The following is a 22,882-nucleotide window of genomic DNA, read 5'->3' on the forward strand; positions in this document are numbered from 1 at the left end:
GCAACATGCATGTGACAATTCTAGGATAAAAATAAAGGTTTTGACAGTATCTTTTTTAAAAAAATATATATATTTCTATTTTCAGCACTGCACGACACTTTTCAAGGCTCAGCATATGTAGATATATTTTGGATGGACGAATACTCAAACATAACGACCACAGAGGCAAGATCTCTCGCTACGAATCTCACAAAATGGGTAAGTCGTATTAGTGATAAATACCTAATGATGATGGTGGTGACAGTGGTGATGATGATGATGATGATGATGATGATGATGATGATGATGATGATGCTGATGATGAAGATTACGAGATATCAAATGAATGCTGGTGATATCTTTTAGAAATGATCGTTATAATTAGCTTTGTCGTAATTGGTATTATGACAGGAAGATTAAAAATGATGTTAATGTTATGATGATGATGATTACGAGATATTAAAAGCTGGTTATATTTTTAGAAATGATCTCTAAGATTAGCATTGTCGTAATGGTTATTACGACTGTTAATGGTTGTGAATTTAATGCTTATGATAATGATGATGATGATGATGATGATATTTATCATGTTTTTAAACCAGAGCGTATAGTCTCGTTTTCATAAGTTGTACACATCACATTCAGACTTGCAAACGTGGCTGTTACAGTTATGATTTTAATACTTTAAATGAATTAATGATGTCTTGGTAAGAAGACATTTTTCGGACTTGTCATTGAATTCAAAACTAGTAGGAACTCGTTCGGTTTGCTTAGTACATGTAAGTATCAATCAAAGGTGTTGTTATTTCAATCGCCGGACAATGCAGCGCTCTTAATGAGGAAGTACGTCCGAAATAATTCATCCAACTCTGTGCCTCATTTTTAGGAACGTATTTTCTTATTTGCAGCAGAGAGCAGGTAAGTGCTGGTATGAAATCCATGACCATTGTTTAAGTTAGTGGACCCGTAGTGATAATCACTAAATTGCACATTCTCCGTATTATGCTATTTCGGCATTTTCCGGGGATGGGGGTGGTGGTGGAGGGTTACAGAAAGTTCTGTGCGCGTTGTGAGCTACTTTACGTCCGAAGAAAGCCGAATTGCCAGTTTACAGTTTACAGTTTATTAATCAAGTCACGGCCCATAAGTGCATCTGGCAACAATTATAACAATAACAAGTCATAATAACAAAATCAGAATGGCATGTAAAACATGACAAATCGTTGCTAAAGTAACTGATAATGTGCAGGATGAGAACTAACTATTTATCTAAAAGCAGACATAATTTTCTTACAGAAAACAGCCAGTTTTAAAAAAGTCATTGTTCATAAGGTTAGAAAATTTGAGAGTATTTGGATATTTAAAATAATATTCATCTATATTTTTTTTTCTATCAACATTGAAGTATTTGCAATCAAAAAGATAGTGAAATTCATCTCCTAAAAATGTTACTATTACACAAATGACAAGTTCTTTGTTCTCTTGCAATGTTTTCAAATCTACCTTTTTCTATACATTCTATAATTTAAACATTTGCTTGAGTTATTAACTGAATAGTTCCAGTTTTGTATAAACTGATCTTTAATTCTAGTGTTAACAACATTTTTGAAGGAGTTAAGTGAGTGAATCTTCTGATCTAACCAGTAATTAGATATACCAAGAGAATCCAAACTATCTTTTACATAACATAACCAGTTAAATTTCTTGTTTTGTTTCTGAGACAGTGAGAGACAAGTTCTGTACAAAATATTACAAATTTTATCTTCCTTGGAGCTTATTACCTTACTCCAAAAAGTTAACACTCTACATTTAATACGACTTGAAAGTGGTAAACGACAATACGTAATAATGTGGAAATTGCCGAGTGTCAATACGGGTCCCGTACCTTAAGTTTACTGGTCGCCGTTACGTCAAACCTAAACAGTGTTGAAAAAAAATGGCGTTTTTAAATGTATAACAAACACACATGAAAATATGAGCAATTAAATCTAGAATGAAGAAGTATTTTAATATAAATATTGAATAATAAATTATAGTTTTATATCTTTTATTTTTATTTTACAGTTGGAATGTGCCTTCAACGACACCGATTTTACGGCTACGGTACTCCTTGCTGGCTTCACGTAAGTGCTTTTAACATTCTACAATAAAATTTTGTTATCTCAAGAGCTGTCTCCGATATGTCATCTTCTTAACGTTTCAGTTTTACTGTTCTTTGAAGATTTCTGAAGCATGTAGTGAAATATAATAAAAAAAAGTACTTGTATTAACTGTATATTACTAAATTAAAGCTACTCACCCACAGTTTGGTTGAAATTTTTCAACATGTTCATTTTCACCAAGTTTGGCATAGAATGACACTGAAAAAAAGATAAAACGTTAGTTGGTAGAAGTAAAAGTCAGATATTGGTAAAAACATTAAACAAATTTGTAAATTTTCTACATCATTTTAAAAGTTTTGCAACGGTTTACCATGTTTCGCACTTTTTTTGTTGGTTGATGTTTTTAAGAATATCTTGCAAACATCTTATGCCAATAAGTTAGTGCAACCAGTCACTTTTAGTGTACTCATTTTTTTATGGATTTTGAGTGAAATTATTTTCACCTAAAATGTGTGGGTTAGTCCCTTTAAATGAAGTAATATACAATGAAATACTAGTATGAAATTATGTTGTATTGTCAGGTGCATGTTCCATTATATCAGAATTTTAATATTCATTGTTAACAAACCGAGAAATGATTTTCTATCAAAGCTAGCAATTTACTGAATTTATTATACATATTTCAGTAACGGATTTGATATGCTTGATAATAATTTATCAATGGTTTATTTTACAATAAAGTATAGTCCGTTTTATTTGACCTGGCGGGGCGGAGTTAATCTTTGACATAATATGCAAATAATGGTAAACTCAAAACACGAGCAAAATAGGTAGAGCAATGTAACTGTTTCATTCCGTAATCTTCGATAACCAACGACTAAAATTCAATGCTACATTGGTTACATGTACTAAGTACCCTGCACAAAAATGTACTGGACCGTCGCGAAACCACGCCCCGCCAGGTCAAATAAAATGCACTATAATTTGTATCGAACAGCTTATTTATTTAAAGTGGCATTATGCGCATCTTACTGCACATAGTATGTTTTCGGGGAATGTTTTATAAAAGCAATTTTCGGTTGCTGTTCATTTAAATGTGTTAAATTACCGATAATACCGCATAAGTATTTGAAGTTGATGCTTTAGAAATAAAGAAATCGGACCAATGAAATAATAGTATTTTTATTCAATCTTCTACGCAGTGATCTCAATACCTATAGGTAGAGATCTATTTCAGCTGGATTTTCTTTTTAAAAAATGCGCATAATTCCACTTTAAGAAAATGTACGCTGGTATCTGTAAACAATTTATATTCAAGTTTTTTTTTCTGTGAACATTGATTAAATATGATTTGATGTTTTATCTGCAACATAATTAAAGATGTAATTAACCCAAGAAATATGTACTCCTAGATAATCCCCAACTCGAGCACGACCCAAAATATTCATATATTACTTTCTAAGGGAGATAACTCATAAAAGACCATGTCCTATTTTGTTACGAAGTTATCCTGTACTGTCCCGATTCATTTTTCAGGGAATACGGCGGTATTGTGCAAGTCAATTTCACTGTTGACACAACCAAATATATAACAGTTCTAGAAGTAGAAACATTACTTGACGAATTACAGAACTTAACAAGTAAGGAAGGATATATGGATGTAACCGTGATTAGTTTAATCGGCGATAGTCCAAGCCCAACGCCGACGACGACGACTTCAGCGCCTACATCTACGACAAGTTCCACTACAAGCACTACAACGACTTCATCAGTGACGCCTTCAGCTTCACAGACGCCATCATCAACACCGACAACAACATCATCACAAATCACGCCATCATCAACAATAGTAGCAACAGCAGCAACCTCATCACAGCCTGTTACATCCTCATCAGGTTAATATTATGTTATTCTTTATCCTCAGCAGGTTAATATTATAAAAATATTGCATTCCTGGGAGGGTGATATGAAAAATTTTCACCTCGAGATATAGAAATACTGACCGAGGCGTCAGCCGATGTCCATATTAATATTTCTAGGGGTGAATATTTTTCATTTTTCATGTCTAAGGAATGCAATGTTTATCTAATTAATACCGAAAACAAATAAAGGTAAAAACTTTTACTGAAAAATCCACATAATCAGTTAAATGATTTATTGAAATACTCACTATAAAGTATATGCTCTTTCTAGTCAAGACTTGCTTTTCAAAATGAATAAAATGAATTATGTTTAGGGAAAATCTTATGCTTACGTTGCATGTACAAACATCCCTAACGAATAAGTCTTATGATAATAAATAGCGTTACGTGAGCTAAAAATAATGGTGCGGCTCAATTATTCCCCCCTTGACTTAGCTTAGTAGCAACAGCCCTTAGGAACCTTAAGTCTACAGATCTGTACCCTAAATCAAATTCTCTCATAGGTCGAGGCAAGTGGTATAAAAGATAATTATTGACAAATAGTATTAGATGCTCCATTTTTGTTACATTGTTGATGTTTTTAAGATATTGATCATTTACAGAGAATGTTAAAATACAAGCATTTGTGATCACATTGTTGTCTTGAAGGAAACATTTACGATACCTACGTTTGAATTACATTAGCAGTATTCCCCAAAGTTGATATTACTGTATCTAATTTAACTGTGGTATCCCAGATCTCAAGAAACGATCATATTGTTATTGTTTGTTTCAGTTATTTCAGACACTGTATCAACAGCCACCATGTCAGCTACATCTTCAATGCCTTCTTCAACACCTACCAGTTCGTCAACATCATTTACTATGTCTCCGAAAGCTTCCAGTGCACCAACAACATCAACAGTGATGTCAACAACATCTACTAGTCCATCCACAACATCAACCATGATGTCGACAACACCTACCAGTGTGTCATCTACACCAACCAGTGCCGTGACGTCATCATCAGATGGTAAATTTCTGTGTTTTATGTGCGTGTGTAATTTAGATAGAATGCATTTTTCACACTGTTGAAATTCGATAACTCATTGTTTATTTCACCATTTTAAAATATTTTTGATAAAATATACGAGGCATACAAAAGCAGACTTTCTATAGCGAACATTTTTTTGGAAGAGTTTGTTACTCCGGGAAGGTTAACCCTTATGCTGGACACGATTGATTCTGCCTTTGCGGCCAGTGCAGATCAAGATTAGCCTGCACATCTATGTAGTCTGATCATGATCTGCATTGTTCGCCATTCAGTCAGTATCTTTATGGTAATTATGCAACCCTTTTAGCAGTTAATGGCATGTCAAATATAAAAAGTATAACATCTATGTGGAGAGTTGTTCACTCTTTGTAGGTGTCATTTACCTTTACCCTGCTAAAATGGACTGGTCCATCATTCAATTTGGGCAGTAGCATTTATTATTCGAAGAAGAGGTGTTCACTGAAAATTTACTGACTGAATAGCGAAGAGTGCAGAACATGAGCAGCTTGGACGGAGGTGCAGGTTGATCTTGGTCTGCACTAGTCGCAAAGGCAGAATCACTTGCCGCCAGCAGGCTAAAGATTAAGAGAGGTTATCCTATTTCATACTTTATTTATTTCTGACGAAGACATAAAGGTCGAAACTAGTCAAGAATGTGTTGTCTTGGAAATTTTAAATCCTTCTAATCTATACTTTATTTAACACATTTTTAAAAAGTTTGACTAGATTAAAATCAGATTCGAGCTAAACCGCATACAGTTGTAGAATTGGTCTTGTGAAAGAGATTTTTTGGTTAAGGTGATGCACTGAATGGTCAAGGTCACTGGGGACAGTTATTGTAGTAGTGCTGGTTAAAGTTGCATGGCAAGATCCTTAATTAAAGGCGCAGTAGTTAAGGTATTTCCGCAAATTGAAATTAGAAATCCATGTGAAAAATCAGAACCCTCGAAACAGCTTTCGAAATGCAAGGACACAAAAAATATATGATAAAAATTGAAAAGATATATCTGTAGGTAAACTTGCGAGCATGAAAGCTACGCTGAACCCTATCTCCACAGTGCTTTGGAAGAAAATGAGTGAACATTTTTGGTGCAAAATTTCGGTATCGTATGCAACCTAAATTGCTATAAAACATTTATTTTCAAATCAAAGAAATGCCAAAATAGTGCACACGAGCGTTACTTTTTCAAGAAAATGTCGTTAAACATTCTAATGCGCAAAACACGTGCACAGTTTTTCTAAAATATTTCGCCGCCATGTTTATTTCAAGGATTAAAATATATGATTGTTCTTTTACCTCAGATTTCCTTACTGAAATATGTATGTCTCCTTATTCATGGTTAGAGATATCCATTTAGTATAGTTTTTCACTGTCCGATCTCCTTGATCTGTTACCGATCCTTCACATTTAAAGAATAAACGCAATGTGTAATGATAGCTTTTCGCTTTACACACCTCCCTTGGACAAGAAAGCCGTTTCACTTAAAATTTGTAAGCATCCGCTGACAAAATATTACTGAAAGATCGAAACTTTTTCTAAAATAAAGTTGAATTTCAATCATTTTCAAAAACTGGAAATATTACACATTGTGTTGAATTTATAAATAAAACAAAAATCCCCAAAATAAACCATTTTAGATCTTTTCCGGGAACTATACGTTTCAGCCGAACAACGCATTTCAAGATGACACAAAACTGATTTCTCTTCGTAAACAATGTCAAAGTTCACCTGAGGAACATTGCTGAAAAAGTAAAAGTGCTTACTTGTTTCATTTTTACGTCCTGTAGAAAACAATCATCTTTCAACTTTAAATGCATAGATGTTCTATAATTATTCCAATATAAAAAAACCGTCCGATCTTTTCCGTTAGAAACAAAACGAAGCAAATTTAACTATTTGTTTACACTTCAACCATGTGAAATTAAAGGCATGTATTATCACGAGACTCCCGTGCATTTTGAACCTCGTGGTGAATAAACTCAATTTACTTTAAAGTATGGTGTCTCAGTTGAGCCAGTTATTTGTTCATTTCAGAATTAAAGAAGTGTCTATGAGATTATGCATGTGTACGAATATTTTCTAGTCTACTTTATATTAACGACGATAGAAAACAAGTGTGCACTCGGCAAATAGCAATTCTATCATTTTCAGGTGTATACTGAACACTGATCCCAATGTTCGTAATTTTCAGATAAAGAACTCGTTATCCTTGGTTTCGTAGACAGTCTTAGTACTGGACCGCTGTTTCTGCTGTCAACACCGCAGTAATGTAAAGTCAATGTCCATTTCTATGCCGGAATTTCAATGCACATTTATTAATTTATCAGTTTAATTCTGTGAAAATGTGAAAAAATATCATTGTTTAACGAAGAACCAAGATGCAGAAAAGTTACTTTTGAGATATTGCTGATTTTAATCATCAGGTTTTCGCGTGAGAAGTTCAACTGATTGCATTTTGTAAAATGTTTCGTAGTTATCTACAACTGTATACAAATTGTATTTCCTCCTAACATATTTGGCTGTACATTTTTTCTGCGATTTATTCTCACTGTGTTTTCAAAAACATGCTGCATTATTCTCATATTGTTTAAAAAGTCGATAGATCAAAATTGGTTAGTTTACGACGCATGAAACATCTACTAAGGAATCACTATACACATCGAACTTGTCCCGGACCAGTATGCGGAAATACTGTGGCCTAATGTTTCAAGATTGTCTAAAAATATTTGCATATATTGTGATAAAGCAAATATTTCGATTGTTTTTATAATTCCATTTCCACCAAATTTTCCGTGAGATAAGCAGCGCGTAAGTACATAAATTCCACTATAATAAATTAAACCTTTCTTATACTTGCACAATCTTTGAAAAGAATTTTGGATCGTTGCCAAATCTTGTTCACATTAAGTCTGAGACTTGTCTTACAATTTTAGGCAGTTTGGTACACCATACGTACAAAAATCATTGTCCGCACATTGCACTACTTTTATGTATGCTGAAAATAGCAATATGTACAGATTTATTTTCGTTTTAATACATGAGGTGGTCAGGTTTGAGAACAGATTTTGTAATAAGTTTAGTTCTATTCAGTAAGACAATTCTCCTATGCACTAACTGAAACTTTGAACTAACTTTTGCCATTCATGAATTTTTAATAAAGTATTTTGGAAGGATTTATAAATCTAACCAAAAATTTGGAAAAATACAGGTAAAATATCTTCTTTGTTTATTTCCAAATTTTAGTTTTACTTTTTATACAGCTACTTTTAGTTCAGGTCTTGCAAGCTGAGCTGTTTTTTTTGTTCTGGAACAGCTGCATTTGAAAGCTTTTGTTCACTATATTTTCACACTTCAAATGAAGGTCACTCTAAATTCAAGATGGCGGAAGTACCTTAAGAAGAAATTATTATAGTGAAATTAAAGGATCGATCTTGTTAAAGGGTAGACATCATTTTTCCTCATGTAACCCCATAGTGTTTTTGTATCCCACATACGTCCCATTTTATCCATCCCCTGCACACTCCGCCACCTAAGTAAATGGTATTATTTCTCCATAAGCTTTTCAATGTCAGTTGCTGTAGTAACTCCATATTGTTCCCTTCATGACACCCCTTTTCTCTCTCCCCAACCTCCACACACAGATGAGGGAACACTTATCTGTACAGTTTTGCTTTTTTATTCACTGTTTCCTGTCATTTTCATTTCACTATTGGCGTATATTTTTTGAATAGGAGAGTGTGCTGCCTCCTAGCTTTAACAATAATGCATGGTCAGCTATGGTGTAAACATGATATGTGTATGAGATATCTATTGAAGTACCGCTTTCAAAATTGGCAACACTAATATGCAATATAGTCAGCTTCTTGCTTTATGTCAATGTTGTGTCTCAACTACACTGATTTTTGCTTGGTTTAGTATCCACTTGATTTTAGCTCACCTGAGCACAAAGTACTCAAAGCGAGCTGGCTGCTGTGATCGCCCTGTGTCCGTCTTTCGTCGTGGTCGGCGTCGTGTAACAGTTTGACTTCTTACACTCTAGGGTTCAATCTTAATCAAATTTGGTCACGTTTCCTACCAGATATTTATAATGTTTGTCAGAATGATTGTCCCAATAATATCTGGATAAAACGTTTGGATTATCTAGGACAAAAATTATGTAACTACAGTAAAACCTGCTTGGTGGTCCCCTCTATTAACCAGCCAACCTGTCTTAAGCATCCAGTTTCTCATTTCTCAGAATGGTCATTCATTCTATAAATTACCTGCATTAAAGTGGAATTATGCGCATTTTTCAAGTAAAAATTCAGATGAAATAGATGTGTGTGTTAAAAGGGCGGAGGAAATTATAGCTTTTAACCCAATATACCAAACTTTTCCTGTTACCAGTACGAAATAAAAACTTCCCAAATATGAATTTTCTTATTTTGACTGGGGCAGTCTTTTTAAGAAAAGTCAAACTGCACGCAGGAGTTGCTTCCCTTCAACTTCAGAAATCTCTACATATTGGTAAGGGAGATCACTGGGTAGAAGATTAAAGAAAACAACTATTATTCTATTTATCTGATTTCTTTTATTTCTAAAGCATCAACCTCAAATACTTATACGACATTATCGTTAATTTATCACATTTAAATGCACAGCAACCGAAAATTGTTTTTATAAAACATTCACCAAAAACACACTATGTGCAGTAAGATGCGCATAATGCCGCTTTAAGCATTCAACAGTTGTAAACAGCCACTTTTTCCCACTCCCTTGGCTGGCAGCTTAAGACAGGTTTGCAGGTAAAGTCATAAAAACGCGTTGTTAACAATTAAGTGACCACGTTTTCTGCCTTATCGTCATAAAACTTTGTCAGAATGTTTGGCTTTTTAAAATTTATGACTAATTTGTAACTGGGTCACTTGGGTAAAAATGTCACTAGGTCAGATTATTAAAAAACAATTGGTCAATGATCTATCTGATTTACATACAACATGGTCGGAATGTTTGTCTCTATGACATCTAGGCCACAGCGATGCTGATAATCTAGGGTAAGAACTAGATCAGATGGGCGATACAGGGCCTTCAGGGTCCTCTTGTTTTTTATCTAATTTTAGATGACTATAGAGAGCTTAATTATTTATTGCTTATTTATTGCTTGGTATTTTTGAATTAACTTTGCTTTTCTAAGATTTATATATACAAGTAACACTGACACAATTTTTCATTTCCTTGATTTTATTTTTAATAGCACCTTTTGATCCAATGGTAATGGTTCACAGGTCAGTCTGATATTCGTTAACATCTTTCAGTAATATCGGAAATTTCATCGGCAAGGATCACACCAACTCCTTCGGCAGCCTCCTCAAGTTTTGTTGGATTATCTGATTCACTTTCCATTGTGTCATCTTCTAGTCCAGCTTCTTCGACTTCCCTTGCTGCCTCATCAACACCATTAGAATCTTCTTTCTCGATCAGTTCTTCAAGTTTATTTAGTTCTTCTTCAATTTCTATACATTCCACATCTGTTGTACCGACTTCATCTGGTGTTATGTCGTCATCAGATTCAGTAACGTTCACAGTTTCACCGTCGCGATCACTTACATCAACGTCATCAGTTTTGTCGTCATCTTTAACAACAACGTTGGATAGCACCTCCTCAATACCTGTTGATGCTACCTCCTCTTTTGTATTTTCTTCAACGGTTACGAGCTTAGAAACTTCAGAACTGACGACATCCGTTCCAGTGACGTTATCGGTCTCGTCGACGTCTTCTGCTAAACTGACATCATCTGTTTCTTCAACGCCATCATTGATAGAGAGTTCATCACCACAAGCTGTTAAAACGACATCAGTGTTTCCCTCAACAGATTCAACATCAGCAACTTCAGTGGAGCTGACAACTTCGCATTCATTACCTTCATCATTGTCTCTAGCCGTATCGTCACCAACAGGTTCCATGACATCGTCATTGTCATCGACGCCACTTGCTAGATCATCAGAAACGTCTACTGTGTCAGTTCACATGACGTCATCACCAGCGTCAATGACATCTTCTATAATGACGTCATCAGCCTTATCAGCGACATCAGCTTTATTGCCTACTTCAGTTTTATCATCGACATCGACTTCATTATCATCCTCAGTATCATCAACACCACGTGATTCAGTTACGTTATCAGCTCCGATGACGATATCGGAATCCATAACGTCATCGACCTCAAAGTCGATATCAGTCTCAAGGACATCATCAGCCTTATCGACGCCATCAGCATCCATGACTTTGTCAGTCTCATCGTCAGCATCAACTTCCATGACGTCATCAACCGCATCGCAAATTTCAGATTCAGTTTCTTCAACTTCTCCAACGATATCAGCTTCCATGACGTCCTTAATCTCATCGTCAATGTCAGCTTCAGTTTCTTCCTCGGCATCAACGGCAACATCATCTTTCATGACTTTATCAGCCTCATCGACGACATCTGCTTCAATGACTTTATCATTGTCATCGACTGCTCTTGAATCAGTTACACAACTGACTTCTTATGCGACATCAACTTCGGTAACAACTTTAAGCTCATCAAGTTCAGCTGTTTTAATGACTTCATCAGTTTCAGTGACCTCGGACATTCTTTCATCTCAGACTAATGAATCAACAACATCATCTGGCTTTTCTACAGCGCTTTCTAGCTCAGCAGCTTCAGTCGAATTCACACCATCTTCGTCAATGACGTATTCAGCGTCACCAACGCCTTCAGTCTCACTGACTTCAGTGGATTCATTGACTTCATCCGATTTAATGGCATCATCATCTTCGCCGACGACATTTGTTTCAAAGACGTCTACAGTTGCCACGACCTCAGCGGCTACAAGAACTGTTACCTCAACAGCAATGACGTCATCAGTACCACCATCTACTTCAGTATTTACTTCCTCAACTATGACGTCATCAGGTATTTCACTGGACAGTCGTAAGCCCTCTGATATCATCTAACACTTTTATTGTGATTTAGTTTTTCCATGAGTTTTTTCTATTTTAATACTAACAACATACCAAACAGTAGTTTACATTCAAGTTCGATTTTTAACGCCCGAATTTGTTTTATAGTTTTGCTGTTTTGTTGTTTGCAGTGGATTTAATTTTTCTGTATTCTTGAAAACACCTAACATTTAAGGTAGTTCTGCACGTTTGTTACATCAGAAGTTATAGTTTAAAAATCAGTTATCCGAATCATCTTAAATAAAACCTGGATCTGAAACTGTGATTGAATAATCTGAGTGAATCACGATGCTTTTAAAAATGGTTCGAGGTTTTATCAAATTCTATATTGTACAAAATATGTTTTATTAGAACGTGCAGAACTACCTTAAAGCATATTGATTGATTTTGCTTTTCTTTTGATATGTCTAACTTTTATCAGAAAGATATGAAACTAATACAGCTTTGGCAGATATTGCTTTATCTAAACCTATCAGATAAACAAAGAGTAAAATGAATGCATCAAGTTAACAAGTAACAAATTACCTGCTAACAGTTGTCAATACAGAGGTTTTAATTTGAAAATTGTTTGAGGCGTCGAAATTCAGAACAAGACAGTACTTGAAATTTCAAATTTTCTAATTGTTTAAACCTTGCAGCTGAAAAAACCCCCACATGATTTGGTCTTTGTCTCTGATGATTTTAACCTTGCATACATCTGGACATTGTAAATATATTAACTTGATATACACTGAACGTAACAGAGCTTGATTATCTTTAACGAAACAACAGTTGTTATATTGACAGCAATAATTAATCCAACTATTCATACAAATAATTTCTTCCATTCCAGTAACCGGGACGTCTGTTGCCTCAACTTCAACATCAGTTACTCCAACTTCTACTTCAGTGTCAACGTCGTCCACGCCAGCGACAGCCTCTGAATCGTCATCCACAACGAGCATGTCAGCTAGTTCATCTGTTATGGTGTCGTCATCAAGCATGCCAACGACATCCGTTGACACTGCATCAACAAGTTCACCCGTAGTTACAACGTCATCAGTAGAAATGACGTTATCCATGGACACTTCACCATCAAGTTCATCTATAGTATCAACAACGTCAGTAGAAATGACTTCAACCATTGAGGCCACTCCTTCAAGTTCTTCAATGGCGACCCCAACGCCGACATCCACTTTTGTTGCGACAACATCAACAGCTACCACCCAATCTTCTGAGATTCCAACGACGGAAGTCACAACTTCTTCTCCAGTCGTCACAACTTCTTCTAAAGTCGTGATACCATCATCTACTGGGTTTATATCTTCCACTCCACCCATTACTACATCTTCCTTTGAAGTCACAACTTCTACTCCAGCCTTAACACCTTCATCTACTGAGGTTACAACTTCAACATCATTCATAACAACATCCTCTATTGAGGCTACAACTTCTACTCCAACCGTAACTACATCGTCAGTCGAGACAATAACTTCTACTCCAGTTGTAACACCTTCATCAACGGAAGTCACAACTTCGTCGCCACTCAAAACATCTTCATCTACTGAAGTTACAACATCCAGTTCAGTCGTTACAACATCCTCAACGGAAATCTTATCTTCTACTCCAATTGTGACGTCATCGTCGACTGAAGTAACAGCTTCAACACCAGTGATAGCAACAACAACGGAAGTAACTACATCAACCCCAGTAGTAATAACGTCAACATCGGAAGATAGCACTTCAACACCAGTGTTAACATCAACACCAGAAGTAACTACTTCAACACCAGTGTTAACATCAACTCTAGAAACAAGTTCTTCAACACCAATGGTAACAACGTCAACACCGGAGGTATCTACTTCAACACCAATGATTAGCACAACAACGGAAGTAACTACATCGACACCAGTAGTTACAACATCGACACCTGTTGTAACAACATCAACACCGGAAGTAACTACTTCAGTGCCAGTGATTACCACAACAACGGATGCAACTTCATCAACCCCAGTTTTAACAACATCGACACCTGTTTTAACAACGTCAACACTGGAAGTAAGCACTTCAATACCAATGGAAACAACATCAATACCAGAAGTAACTGCTTCAACACCAATGATTAGCACAACAACGGAAGTAACGTCATCGACACCAGAAATAACAACATCGAAAACAGTTGTAACAACATCAACACCGGAAGTAAGCACTTCAACACCAATGGTAACAACGTCAACACAGGAATTATCTACTTCAACACCAATAGTAACAAGATCAACATCGGAAGTAACTACTTCAGCATTAATAATAACAACAATAACACCGGAAGTAACTACTTCAACACCAATGGTAACAACGTCAACACACGAAGTAACTTCTTCAACACCAATGGTAACAACGTCAGCATCGGAAGTAACTTCTTCAACACCAATGGTAACAACGTCAGCATCGGAAGTAACTTCTTCAACACCAATGGTAACAACGTCAACACCGGAAGTAACTTCTTCAACACCAATGGTAACAACGTCAACATTGGAAGTAACTACTACAAAACAAATAGTAACAACGTCAACACAGGAAGTAACTACTTCAACACCAATGGTAACTACGTCAACATTGGAAGTAACTACTTCAACACCAATGGTAACAACGTCAACACCGGAAGTAACTTCTTCAGCACCAATGGTAACAACGTCAACATTGGAAGTAACTACTACAACACCAATGGTAACTATGTCAACACCGGAAGTAACTACTTCAACACCAATGGTAACTACGTCAACATTGGAAGTAACTACTACAACACCAATGGTAACAACGTCAACATTGGAAGTAACTACTACAACACCAATGGTAACAACGTCAACACCTGAAGTAACTACTTCAACACCAATGGTAACAACGTCAACACCAGAAGTAACTACTTCAACACCAATGGTTACTACGTCAACACCGGAAGTAACTACTTCAACACCAATGGTAACAACGTCAACATTGGAAGTAACTACTACAACACCAATGGTAACAACGTCAACACCGGAAGTAACTACTTCAACACCAATGGTAACAACGTCAACATTGGAAGTAACTACTAAAACACCAATGGTTACTACGTCAACACCGGAAGTAACTACTTCAACACCAATGGTAACAACGTCAACATTGGAAGTAACTACTACAACACCAATGGTAACAACGTCAACATTGGAAGTAACTACTTCAATATCAATGGTAACAACGTCAACACCGGAAGTAACTACTTCAACACCAATGGTTACAACGTCAACATTAGAAGTAACTACTACAACACCAATGGTAACAACATCAACATCGGAAGTAAGTACTTCAACACCAATGGTGACAACCTCAACACCGGAAGTAACTACTACAATACCAATGGTAACATCATCAACACCGGAAGTAACTACTTCAACACCAATGGTAACGCCATCAACACCGGAAGTAACTACTTCAACTTCAACACCAGTGGTAACAACGTCAACTCTGGAAGTAACTACTTCAACACTAATGGTAACAACGTCAACACCGGAAGTAACTACTACAATGCCAATGGTCACAACGTCAACACCGGAAGTAACTACTACAACACCAATGGTAACAACGTCAACATTGGAAGTATCTACTTCAACACCAATGATTACCACAACAACCGAAGTAACTTCATCGACCCCAGTTATAACAACATCGACATATGTTGTAACAACGTCAACACCAGAAGTAACTACTTCAACACCAATGGTAACAACGACAACCTTGGAAGTAACCACTTCAACACCAATGATAACATCAACAGCACCGGAAGTAACTTCTTCAACACCAGTGGTAACATCGTCAACACCAGAAGTAACTACTTCAACACCAATGGTAACAACGTCAACACTGGAAGTAACTACTTCAACATTAATGGTAACAACGTTAACACCGGAAGTAACTACTTCAACACCAATGGTAACAACGTCAACACCGGAAATTACTACATCAGTGGTAACAACGTCAACACCGGAAGTAACTACTTCAACACCAATGGTAACAACGTCAACACCGGAAATTACTACATCAATGGTAACAACGTTAACACCGGAAGTAACTTCTTCAACACCAATGGTAACAACGTCAACACCGGAAATTACTACATCAATGGTAACAACGTTAACACCGGAAGTAACTACTTCAACACCAATGGTCACAACGTCAACACCGGAAGTAACTACTACAACACCAATGGTAACAGCGTCAACACCGGAAGTAACTACTTCAACACCAATGGGCACAACGTCAACACCGGAAGTAACTACTACAACACCAATGGTAACAGCGTCAACACCGGAAGTAACTACTACAACACCAATGGTAACAACGTCAACACCGGAAGTAACTACTACAACACCAATGGTCACAACGTCAACACTGGAAGTAACTACTACAACACCGATGGTAACGGCATCAACACCGGAAGTAACTACTTCAACACCAATGGTAACAACCTCAACACTTGAAGTAACTGCTACAACACCAATGGTCACAACGTCAACACCGGAAGTAACTACTTCAACACCAATGATTACCACAACAACGGAAGTTACTTCATCGACCCCAGTAGTAACAACATCAACACCAGAAGTAACTACTTCATCTCCAATGTTGACAACGTCAACACCGGAAGTAACTACTTCAACACTAATGGTAACAACGTCAACACCGGAAGTAACTACTTCAACACCAATGGTGACAACCTCAACACCGGAAGTTACTACTACAACACCAATGGTTACGTCATCAACACCGGAAGTAATTACTTCAACACAATTGGTAACAACCTCAACACCGGAAGTATCTACTACAACACCAATGGTCACAACGTCAACACCTGAAGTAACTACTTCAACACCAATGGTAACAGCCTCAACACCGGAAGTTACTACTACAACACCAATGGTCACAACGTCAACACCTGAAGTTACTACTACAACACCAATGGTAACAACGTCAACACCGGAAGTGACTACTTCAACACCAATGGTAACAGCCTCAACACCGGAAGTAACGACTTCAACACCAATGATAACAACCTCAACACCTGAAGTTACTACTACAACACCAATGGTCACAACGTCAACACCGGAATTATCTACTTCAACACCAATGGTAACAACGTCAACACCGGAAGTAACTACTTCAACACCAATGATAACCACAACACCGGAAGTAACTACATCTACCCCAGTAGTTACAACATCGACACATGTTGTAACAACGTCAACACCGGAAGTAAGCACTTCAACACCAATGGTAACAACATCAACACCGGAAGTAACTACTTCAACACCTGTGATGACCACAACAGTCATAGTTCCTACCACAACAGCTGTTACAACAAGTATCCAGCCCACATCTTCTGAAACAGTGACGCCAACAAGTACCGCCACACCTACAACACCATCAACCCCGCAACCGACACCAGCACCGGAAACATACGATATGCGCGGGGAGTTGAGAATAACAGGCGGTGCAGTTTGGACCAACGACTTGAAAAATAACAATTCGAATGCCTATCAAACATTGAAGGCCGGAGTAGAAGTACAGGTAAAATATATAGAGATTAAAATCTTTTCTGAGTACAGTAAGACAACAAGTTTATATATAATGGTTCAAACAAGTAGTCATGTGACATAGTTGTACCCGTAGTACATAATAATTCTAAGTAATTGATTCGTACGTGAAACTTTTTGTCTTCAACACTGACTTTTCATTAAATCTTGTTTGTTAATCAATGTTTCTTATTTCCTCTGTACGACGTTGATTGGTATTCATTTTGATCTATATTTTTTTTCAAACGGCTTCATGTTACTTACAGATTAACAATGCATTGGATGTAGATGAGTTAAAGGGACGCTATAGAGGAGTGAAGCAAATGACGTTCAGGTTAGTTCGACATACCCTCTGTTGCTAAGCAACGCTCACACGATTTCATATATATCCCTTTGTTGCCGAGCAATGCTCACATGATTTCAAATCCCTTGTTGCCAAGCAACGCTTACACGATTTCAGATTTTTTTTGACCAATACATACAGCATATAAAATGCATTATTACACGATGCTTGCTATTAATCCAAAATACTAAATAGAAGAAAAAAATAGATAAATGCCTCGACTCAACTTGCAATATATGTCTTAGCATAGAAAGATAGGATAGATCGTTTGAAAAGTGTTTGTTTGGTGCGTAAACTTAAAAAATTAACATTTGTAATTTTGATATTATTTTTTTTGTCGTAATGATGTGAAAAGATACCACATCTTTTGTATGTTTCCTACAAAACTTCGCCGTTTGTTATTACCATATTTTTAGTGTTTTTTTTTTACATTGTGTTTTCAGTGAAGGCAGCGTTGTAGCGAGTTACGTGCTGGAATTTGCTGATCCCACTCAGCCGGTCGGTGCAGGGTTCGTTAGCCAGCAGATTAAGACCGCCGCAACAAACAACAACTTTGGTGACTTCACCGTGGATCCACAGAGCGTTACAGTTGAAGGTAAGAAAACATACTCATTCAGTAAAGTTTAAATAAAGTAAATTCATACGATTTCAGTGAATAAGTTTCAATTCAATACGTTCATTTCATTTATTTCGTTGATAGATCAAATATACACTAGCAGATCATCCAGAGGGGTTTTATATATTTCAAGTTTTATGATATGATTTATGATTAAACTATTTAAAGAAAACTGATGTAAGAGAACATTGGTTTGACACTATAGCCTATAGCATGACATCTGATTCAAATGTAAGTATTAAAGAATTTCAAGCAAAAAATATTTTTTAAGGCAAACTTAGTGCTTCCTATGTTTTTACTATAATATATTTTAGTGATTGTGCCCTCAACACCAACGCCAGATACAACGAGCACGAAGCCGGTACCAGTGACCACGGAGAAGGCCGAGAAAGAATTACCAAACTGGGCCATAGCTGTAATAGCTTGTGGTTCAGCTGTGCTTATCTTCCTTTTAGCACTAATTTGTGTACTGGTAAGCATCTATTTACTTTCAAATACAGCATTATTTTGGACATGATAAACATATAGAAGGTCCCAACTCACTGAAAAATGAACTAATTTATTCAGAAAAAAACCTACGACATGAATTACTATTGTTACTTACTAGTATCAAATTATATAATATGTAATGATAAAACACGCTGGTATTCTTTTAGCCATAACCAGCCGACATGTCAAATGCATCGGATATCTGATACTCGATTCGTTTGATACATTTAAAAATAAACATCTAGATCTATAGCTAGTACATTTTTATACGCCCGAAGGGACGTATTATGTTATGACGCTGGTGTCCGTCTGTCCGTTTGTCTGTCCGTCCGTCTGTCCGTTAGCAAATTTCGTGTCCGCTCTGTAACTCTTGAACCCCTTGAAGGATTTCAAGTAAACTTTACACAAATGTTCACCACACCGAGACGATGTGCAGACCGCATGTTTTGGATGTCTCACTTCAAGGTCAAGGTCACACTTAGGAGTCAAAGGTCATATCAGTTTGTTTCGTGTCCGCTCTGTAACTCTTGAACCCCTTGAAGGATTTCAAAGAAACTTGACACAAATGTTCACAACACCAAGACGACGTGCAGAGCGCATGTTCCAGATGACTTGCTTCAAGGTCAAGGTCACACTTAGGGTCAAAAGTCATATCAGTTTGTTTCATGTCCGCTCTGTAACTCTTGAACTGCTGGAAGGATTTCAAAGAAACTTGGCAGAAATGTTCACCACTTGTAACGATGTGCAGAGCGCATGTTCGGATGACTCGCTTCAAGGTCAAGGTCACACTTAAGGGTCAAAGGTCATATTAATTTTGCTTTGTGTATATGCTCTGCAGTGCAGTGGTCTTGTTTTTATTTGGCAGATCTCTTTTTTGTACTTACAATAATTTTTTTTTTGAATTACTTCCCTTTTATGTTACTATAAATAGCTTATTTTGAAACTTTTTTATTATTGGCCGTAGGGAAAAACCAAGACCACTTTTCTGTGGTACAACATGGATGGTACCTCCAATTTTAAGGTGTATTTTTACATACCTATACCTGATAAGGATTTTTTTGTAGACTTTGATTTTTTTTTTTTGTGGACTTAGATTTGTTTTTTGAAGTTTTCCTTTTGTTGTTCCAGTCCTTTGGGGCTACAACAGTCAAGTTCTTAAAATTTTGCTCCAATCCTATGATGTAAGCCTTTGGGCGTATATTGCCCCGCATTGCGGCGCTCTTGTTGTATATATTAATTGTCGATAGCTGTCCGAATATAACCTCGTATCCTTCCTATTTTTCATTATAGTGTCGCAGACGTCATGTCACACACAAATACGCACTTCCGGAAGATCCAGACGACATCGGATATAGAAGAAGCTGGGTTTGTAGATTTATATTCTGGTAGAGTTATCGTATGTTTTATCGCTAAAATGCTGCATTAAATTTTACGGGACGGTTTAAAATAACTTTCTTGGAAAATACCTATGATGATCACTCGATTGTTTTAAATATAGGTCACAAATCGGATTATTTTATGCTGCGTTTAAACATAATTTAAGTCGGCGTCATTGGTGAGGTCGATGACGTCACTAGCGACCATCATTGTTTGTTATAAATAGCTCTCGAATTTGAATTTTTATTCTTTAATTTCAGGTAACAAATAATTCGCAGCATAACCCAGAATATGTATATGACAACAAATTAGCATTGCAATCTGAGGATGTTGCAGATAGAGGGGAAATGAATAGCCCTTCGGCGTACTATAACTTATCTGACCATGACCTTAAAGAAGGAAACGGTCGAGTAACCGGTGCTACTGCGCGTGCAGGAGAAGTAGATCCGGTAAGTTACTATGGTGATTTGTTTTATAAATAGGTTTTAAGATAAAATGATTTTGAAATCTTCTAGGGCGTCGAGTTCATGTAGCTCTACATGTTTTTTTTTTCTATTCACAAACGCCTATTTTCATTTCACATGTATCAGATGTCTCACATGTATGTTTAAGTATCATTGACTAAGTTGCATCATGGCAAATTTTGTTTTTTCACTTCGTTTTTTTTGTGCTGTATAACTGTATAAATTTATATTTGAATATGTATATTGCATCGAGTTACAATAATTATGTTTTGAGATAAAAAAAAAAACAACGCCATTGATTCTTACAACAAAAATTGAAAAAAAAATCATTATTTTATCTGTCTTATTCCACCAGAATAAAACCACCGTGCTTTGATAAAAGCTGCCCTAGTTCAGTATGTAAATATTGTTTATGTAAGTATGCGTGCACATCGTAAACTTCTGTCTTTTGCTTTGTTTACCTCCCTTTTGTCTTGTGAATGAAACCATGAAATTTACGTGTAGATATGTTGTTAATATGTCTGTCCAGGGCCGATATTTTATGCCCTGTAGCAATCCGTATTAAAACATTGAAATGCTTGCACGGTTTTCACAGGTGGGCTTTTATGTGTACGGAGATGCTTTATGGATCAAAACCCGCTGCTTCTTTCGTGCACCACAAAATATCATTAATTGAAATTTGAAAATAATTTTATTTTCATTGTATTTTCACTGGTTTCATGTAACAAGGGTTTACATCAATAACTAACATACTAACATTTTTCAGTTAAAATTTATACGTGTTTTTATAATCTTTCCACCAGTTGATAAATTAACAATTAAACAAACACTCCCCTAAATAATTCTTAGTAATTCTCATTTACATAAATGTTTAGATTTTAGATGTGAACTTTATTTGACCTAATACATGCGTATATATTTGTGTGCCATATAACTGGACCAGGTGTTATTCTTACTTTAACAATGTGACTTTCACTTCATGTTGGATTTCTAGCCTCGTTTTCAAATTGTTTTCTTTTTCTAAACAGACTTGCTTCTAAATAGAGTCACGTGCTGATATTCAACATCTGAAAATAAATGAGAGGAATAAAATGTTATAAATAACTGTTTGTACAAACCAGTTGTTGCGTTCGCATATGTGATTGCCTTCTTTTCTTGTTTTGTAAATGTTCGCGTGGCTGTCGTTCCATATATTAAAGCTCCAGTGCTTAGATTCGTTTCCAGAACAGGATTTTCGACTTAAAATTGCATTGTTGTGCAGTAATGAAATGAGCCGTGCCATGAGAAAACCAACATAGTAGGTTTGCGACCAGCATGGATCCAGACCAGCCTGCGCATCCACGCAGTCTGATCAGGATTCATGCTGTTCGCTTTTAAAGCCTATTGGAATTGGAGAAACTGTTTGCGAACAGCATGGATCATGAGCAGACTGCGCGGATGCGCAGGCTGGTCTAGATCCATGCTGGTCGCACACCCACTATGTTGATTTTCTCATGGCGTGGCTCAAATATTATTGAGCCTACTGTTGTGATACAAGATTGTTTACTGTAACTCGAAATATATAACAATTCAAATTTCTGCAGGTTACATATAACTGTTTTTACCATTGTACAATTTGACGTAAATAGGTATGCACATATGGCATGTTAAACGTTGCAGTTCTATATCATTCGTGATTGTATATTGTATTGCATACTTTATATATGTTTTGAATATACTACACAAAGATTTTGTAAAAAGTATATTTTTCATTTTATAGAAAATGTTAATCAAATACAAAATTAAAAAAAAGATACAAAATGGAAAAATACATTGTACAAGTACATGTCGACATTTATACAGTTTAAATGGGAAAACGCAACGTTGTATTTGCTGTATGCACAGTTTCATTTCTATGCACTTTAAAAATATTTGAGCCGTGCCTTGAGAAAACCAACATATTAGGTTTGCGACCAGCATGGATCCAGACCAGCGCAGCTGTTTTCT

General features: G+C 36.3%; 1 protein-coding gene across 3 annotated transcripts in view; it reads left to right on the plus strand.

Annotated features, from left to right (window-relative positions):
• The window catches only part of LOC123541870 (uncharacterized), a 69,779-nt gene that overhangs the window by 40,626 nt on the left and 6,271 nt on the right, over window positions 1-22,882 (plus strand). The window contains exons 3-14 of one of the 3 annotated variants that reach the window (XM_053531353.1): window positions 86-198; window positions 2,044-2,102; window positions 3,618-3,976; window positions 4,779-5,015; window positions 10,332-11,972; window positions 12,852-17,602; window positions 17,874-17,941; window positions 18,394-18,545; window positions 18,881-19,038; window positions 20,346-20,420; window positions 20,693-20,881; window positions 21,252-21,310. In XM_053531353.1, coding sequence (XP_053387328.1) covers window positions 86-198; window positions 2,044-2,102; window positions 3,618-3,976; window positions 4,779-5,015; window positions 10,332-11,972; window positions 12,852-17,602; window positions 17,874-17,941; window positions 18,394-18,545; window positions 18,881-19,038; window positions 20,346-20,420; window positions 20,693-20,881; window positions 21,252-21,272 — 7,823 coding nt within the window. In that variant the 3' untranslated portion in view covers window positions 21,273-21,310. The remainder of the gene's footprint in view (window positions 1-85; window positions 199-2,043; window positions 2,103-3,617; window positions 3,977-4,778; window positions 5,016-10,331; window positions 11,973-12,851; window positions 17,603-17,873; window positions 17,942-18,393; window positions 18,546-18,880; window positions 19,039-20,345; window positions 20,421-20,692; window positions 20,882-21,251; window positions 21,311-22,882) is intronic. The other 2 variants (XM_053531352.1, XM_053531354.1) reach the window with 2 other exon arrangements.

This window comes from Mercenaria mercenaria, chromosome 19 (genome assembly GCF_021730395.1).
Source record: "Mercenaria mercenaria strain notata chromosome 19, MADL_Memer_1, whole genome shotgun sequence".
NCBI classification, from domain to species: domain Eukaryota; kingdom Metazoa; phylum Mollusca; class Bivalvia; order Venerida; family Veneridae; genus Mercenaria; species Mercenaria mercenaria.